Source organism: Podarcis raffonei, chromosome 3, assembly GCF_027172205.1.
Source record: "Podarcis raffonei isolate rPodRaf1 chromosome 3, rPodRaf1.pri, whole genome shotgun sequence".
In the NCBI taxonomy this organism is placed as follows: Eukaryota; Metazoa; Chordata; class Lepidosauria; order Squamata; family Lacertidae; genus Podarcis; species Podarcis raffonei.
The window spans coordinates 28,239,941-28,246,229 of NC_070604.1; the positions used below are offsets into that span (position 1 = coordinate 28,239,941).

Here is a 6,289-nt window from a genome sequence, read left to right on the forward strand (position 1 = left end):
TAGTAAAATTATCCTTATGGATAATGGGACGTTCCTATTTTCATTGGAGAAAATGTTGGAGAGTATTGCTCAGGGTCCCTTCCAACTTTTTGCCTTTTAAAATTTACAGTTTTATGATGTGAGAGTTGGAAAGGACCCCCAAGGGTCTTCTAGTCCAACCCCCTGCAATGAAAGAATCTCAGCTATAGCATCCATGACAAAGGGCCATCCAACCACTTGTTTTATTAATATTATTACAAGGGTACCTTGGTTTAAGAACAGCTTAGTTTATGAACAAATTGGATTAAGAACACTGCAAACACGGAAGTAGGTGTTTTGGTTTGGGAACCTTGCCTTGGAAGCAGAACATGTTTCACTTCCTGTTGAGCTTTGTTCCATTTTTAAATTGAGTCCCCCGCTGCTATGGGAAAGGGCACCTTGGTTTAAGAACGCTTTGGTTTAAGAACGGACTTCCGGAACGGATTAAGTTCGTAAACCAAGGTACCACTGTATTTTTATTTGCATATATAATGTTCGATATATATAATATATATCGATATATATATAATATAATATATATATATATATATATATATATAATATTACTAATTATATATATATATATATATATGCATGTATACACATACACACACACATACATATATATTTGCTTACACACTGCCATAAATACTATTAGCAATATTAAAAAAAATAATAATTATTCCCCGTAAGATTCCGTAGCCCAAACCCATTAAAAACCGCATGTGCTCCGTTTAGCTGCCATCCGAGCGAATATCCCAAACTAACCCGGAAGCTCCGAAACGTTCGGCAGTCTTCATTTCTTGAATAGATCTATGGTTGGGGCCTTCCCGATGACGTCACGGCAGGAGAGACGCGCGACGTTGCCTCAGCCCCAACGGCTGCCACGAAGGACAGTTGGGCGCGAGCGGGCGGGAGAGCGCGCACGCGCGAGGGAAGGAAAGGGCCTCTGCTCCCACTGTAGATATTTTGTGGCGGGTTGGGAGGAAGAGCTGCGTGTTGGGAGCCGCCGAGTACAGCGGCCGTTAAAATAATAATAATGGACCGAGACTCGACAGCTGAGTCTGCGCCTGCGCTGAACGTCCTGCGTGATGCGCACGCAGCGTTTCGGGAGCAACGGTACGAAAGGGCGGAAGAGCTGTACAGCAGCTACATTGAGTACTGCGTATGCGCCAGCAGGTGGGAAGTCCAGTTCCAATAGACGAGATTTATATCGTGTGTGTGTTTCGCAGGGAAGCTGTTACATATTTTCTCTCTCCCCCTCATCCAAAATCCTTCAACGTCTGTGCAGCAGTAATGAACTTCACAGCCCCTTCCCCTCGTTTTCCCTTTTAAAAGAGTAGGAGAGAAGGAAGGGGAGGCAGTGTGGTGTAGTGGATAGAGTACCAGACTGCGTGATCTGGGATGGCAGAATTCAAATCTGGGCCATGAAGCTCACATGGGGACCTTGGGTCAGTCACTACTGCCTCGTAGACCTACCTCCCAGGGTCGATGTGGAGGATAAAATGAGGAGGGGGAGGACTACTGATGTCACATTAAAATCCTTGGAGAAAAGGGTGGGATTTAAATGCAAGGACATGAGGATTTGGGAAACAGACCTCCGTGTCATTTACACAGGAAGTGGTTTTGCAAGCAATCCCATGGCTGCAATTCTGTGTACTTTTACTTCAAAGGCAAGCCTCACTACTGAGTAAACATGCACAGGATTAGCCCTGCGTTGTTGCTTAAGATGTTGCAACAGATTTGTGACTACTGTGTGCCTCATCTTCCTGTAGTTCCAAAGTATGGATTTTAAGCAAATTTTTTGTTTTGTTTTATTCACCTAATTTTTAAAACTCACTTTATTTCAGCCGGGTCTTAACTTTTTATAATCTTGACAGATTTTCTGTGTCATTTTATGTTTAGGCAGCACAATTATTTGTAGGTGACAATAACTCTCTTCCCTTTCTTTTCATCAGTCATGATCTGGCAACAGCATTTAACAACAGGGGACAGATCAAGTATTTGAGAGTTGACTTCTATGAAGCAATGGAGGATTATACATCAGCTATAGAAGCCTGGCCTGAATTTGAAGTCCCATACTATAACAGAGGATTAATATTATATAGGCTAGGTATGGAAGTAAGCTTTCTTTATTGGATATTTAAATGCATTTCTTTGTCCTAATTTAATTGGCAACATTCAGAGTAGGTTCTCTTGACAGTTGACTTTAAAACTTTCTACCTTCTGGGAACCTTTTCCACTTCGTTGAGGAACCCCTGTCTAGCAAGATTCTGAGGTAGATTCTTGTGTGCACATCAGTGCTTATCAGGCTCTTAGGCTTCACTTGTATGAAGTGAGGCTGCACCCTATCATCATCATCATCATCATCATCATCACTGTAATTATTTATACCCCACCCATCCATCTGGGTTTCCCCAGCCACCCTGGGCGGCTCCCAACAGATTAAAAACAATAAAACATCAAATATTAAAATTTTCTCTAATAAGGGCAGACTTTAGGCTTGCAGGATCAATCCCAAGATCCACAGAATAGAGGCTAATTCTAACTTAAAGGCAAAGGTAAAGGGGACCCCTGACCATTAGGTCCAGTTGTGACTGACTCTGGGGTTGCGGTGCTCATCTCGCTTTATTAGCTGAGGGAGCCAGCGTAGAGCTTCGGGGTCATGTGGCCAGCATGACTAAGCTGCTTCTGGGGAACCGGAGCAGCACATGGAAACACCGTTTACCTTCCAGCCGGAGCAGTACCTATTTATCTACTTGCACTTTGATGTGCTTTCAAACTGCTAGGTTGGCAGGAGCAGGGACCGAGCAATGGGAGCTCACCCCGTTGTGGGGATTCAAACTGCCGACCTTCTGATCGGCAAGTCCTAGGCTCTGTGGTTTAACGCACAGCGCCACCCACGTCCCAATTCTAACTTAAAATTAAATAATTCTATGTGCAGGAATTAGTTTTGAGCTGAACTTCTGATTAGCCCCAGCTTCCTTATATTCAACAGTATAATCAGAGGTTCTGTTGCTGCTAAACATTTGAGAGGTATCTATTTTCTGCTCCTTGCCCTAGCATAAACCCAGTGCTCTCTTGTGGTTGCGCACTGCCAGGGCTTATCAGGGGTCCTCAAACTTTTCCAGCAGGGGGCCAGTCCACTGTCCCTCAGACCTTGTGGGGGGGCCTGCCTATATTTTGAAAAAATATATATAAATGAATTCCTATGCACACTACACATATTGTATTTGTAGGTCATTTTAAATAAAAGGACACAATATTCTATGCAAGAGCACCAGGCAGGCCCCACAAATAACCCAGAGATGCATTTTAAATAAAAGGACACATTCTACTCAGGTAAGCCACCTCCTGACTCTCCCCTCCTCCACAGCACCGAACGAGCCCCGGTGGCTGCTTACCTATGTCTTGCGAGTGGCAGGGGCTGGCGGTGGCAGAGGGGGGACGATGAGCGGTGCACAAAAGGGCTCTGGAGAGGAGCTGGCACCAACAAAGCCCAGCCCCCTTCCTCCTTTAGGCAGGGCGGGGAGAAGCCAGAAGGAGGGAGGAAGGAGGCACTGCTGCCGCCGTGTGAGGGAGGAGGGAAAGAACTCGCTCGCTGGAGATCCATGCGGTGATTCCCGGATCTTCCGTGGGCTGGATTTAGAAGGCAATTGGGCCTGATCCGGCCCATGAGCCTTAGTTTGCCAACCCATGGCTTATTGGTAGTGTAGGTGAGCAGTCTTTCCAGAAATCTTGTTGCCATTATCAGTCCTTCCACTGAGGAAACCCAGATTTCAGCAGAACACAGAGTAAGCCCCCCTTCTAAATGCCAACACATCTCCTTTAACAAATGGAATAAAAAGGTAATGCAAAACTGTAGCAGCACATTTCGTGATTTCCCTTGGGTTTACATAACACCATATTCCCAAAAGATTCCACTTTAGAAATGCAGTACTGTAAAAATAAAGTGTTTGTGCAATGTTTGACCCTAGAACACAATGACCCACTATCTGAAAGGGCACAGTGTCCATAATGTGTGTTGACTTTGTAAAAGATGCTTTGTTTCCTGTTTGTTTGAAGATTCTGCCCTTTTACTTGTGTGCTGTGATTTATTAGATAAAGTTTTATGAAGAAGATTCAAACTAATGTATCAGAAATAGATCAGTTCCAAGTATGATGGCAGTGACTGAAACCTTGCTTAATCTCCTGCTCAACCTGGGATACTTCTACTGTACATGTAAATGGTTTACTCAAGCATTTGGATAGTTCCTAAACACAAGTCTACACAATTGCACTGTAATACCCATTCCTTTGTCTTATTGGGCCTATGAATTAGGATTAGTATTGCTAACTAATATATGAGGTGAAAACACCCATTGTAGGCAAAGGAACAGTGCACTGAAATGGCCTCAGAGGCAAGGGGGGACTTAACTGCTTTGTAATAGATTCTATATCCTAAATAGTAATTCTGTCTACTCATGCAGCCAGATGATTGAAGCCTCAATCACACAGACATACAAACATAAATTAGTTCAGAGTTTATTATTCAGTATATTCATCGTTACACTATACCAAGGAATAGTATCTGGTGTGCACTTTTTGTGTCTTTGGAAAACAAAAGGGTGCAAATAATTATTATTCATTTATGAAATTTGTTAGGTCAGCCCAACAAATTTGGATTTTGTGGGGGGTTCTGTGAGTGACAATGAAAGGAAGGAGTCGAAGTTTCTGCAGGGCAGCAAGATTAAATAGACTGTAGTGACAGAAGAGATACAGAAAAATAGTACAATAGTCATATGCATCTCTTTTTTTTTTTGAGGCAGGTTTCTTTGATGAAGCCATGAAAGATTTCAACAAGGTCTTGGAGCTAAACCCTAAGTTTGAAGATGCTTCTCTGAGTTTAAAGCAGACTATTCTTGATAAAGAAGAAAAGCTAAAAAGAAACTATTGAAATTCTACTCCAGATGAACCTGGACGAACTTGAGATTGGATTACCTGGTAATAGGAACACATGCATTTCCCCCACCCCACTCCACTATGTTAATTTGTTAAATTTAAAGTCAGTTAATTTGAAGTGTAACCTGTTTGTACTGTGGATTTTTTCTAGTGACAGAGCAGATTATTTTTTAAAAGTACTGTATTAACCTTGCCTCGGGTTCTCTTCATTGTAGATATTGGAACCAAGGGTGGGTAACATTTTGTCTTTCTCAAGACAAGCATTAAATTCCTTCAGGGGCCACATTCACTTATTTAAGGATTTTGTGTATTATGAAACAACCTGCCACACTTAGGACATTAGACAAATGTGACAACCAAGTCACATTGGCTCTTCCAAGCAAGTTTAATAATCATTGTGTAAAGCCTTCATAGATTGATTAGTAGAGAGACTGCGAAACAAAAAACAACAACCCCTACATTTTAATAATATATTTCCAACAGAAAAGAGCCTGCTGAGCTTCAGGGAGACAATAAACTATAGAGATTCTATAGAAAAATAGGTCAGCATGCAGGATTACAGCCTTCCAGCACTATATGACAAATGCATGAAGCAATTCTGGCAGTGCCTTTCACAGTCCTGGGGGCCTGTAAATTTAGCAGATGGGCAGCTGCTGATTTGTAGGTTTGGTGGACTCTCCCTTGGCTAGAATGTCTTCAGACATGGACAGTTTATGGGAAGCCTTCGGTTATATTGTAAGAAAAGCCTTAGAACGTTCAGAACAATGATGCAGATTATTTTATGCACTTTTCACATTTCTTCTAAATTGGGATGCATCACTTCCTATAAGATCTGCGCCATTAATGTCAAACAATGGCCATACTTTTGTCTGGTGATTCTACTATAGTTGTCTAGAAGTGGTTCACTGCATTACATAAGGCTTTGTTTTATTCTATGAGGTAGTTTGGCCCACATGCACACCTGGCAGGAGGTCTAAAGTAGGCTGTTGCTTGACAGCCAGCTATTCAACTCTTGGCCTTACAAAATGGGGAATAAAGTTACATTGGTGTTGCTTGAAATGGCAAAGGCATGGGTTGTTGCAAAATGTTTTACTAGCTAACCCTGGATATTTGCCAAGCTGTCTAGTACAATTGAGTAGATACAAAATAATGTGATTTTGCCTCCAAGAACAAATGAATTTGTCATGCAGAATGAGACAGTTTGATTCTTTCTACTGTAAGACACTTAAAGCATTATAAGTCAAGGTTCTCATTATATCCTTGTAACTAAGACTATGCAAGAAGGTGATAGATTAGCATGAAGTCCATTCGATGTCCAAAACATTCAGAA

The 6,289-nt window shown here is 42.1% G+C and overlaps 1 protein-coding gene across 1 annotated transcript; it reads left to right on the top strand.

Moving 5' to 3' along the window:
• The first annotated feature begins 1,039 nt into the window (after window positions 1-1,039).
• Window positions 1,040-5,147, top strand: TTC32 (tetratricopeptide repeat domain 32). Its single transcript, XM_053380904.1, has 3 exons — window positions 1,040-1,197; window positions 1,977-2,131; window positions 4,827-5,147. The coding sequence occupies exons 1-3, from the start codon at window positions 1,058-1,060 to the stop codon at window positions 4,952-4,954; spliced, it is 423 nt and encodes a 140-aa protein (XP_053236879.1). The 5' UTR covers window positions 1,040-1,057; the 3' UTR covers window positions 4,955-5,147.
• The last annotated feature ends 1,142 nt before the right edge of the window (window positions 5,148-6,289 follow it).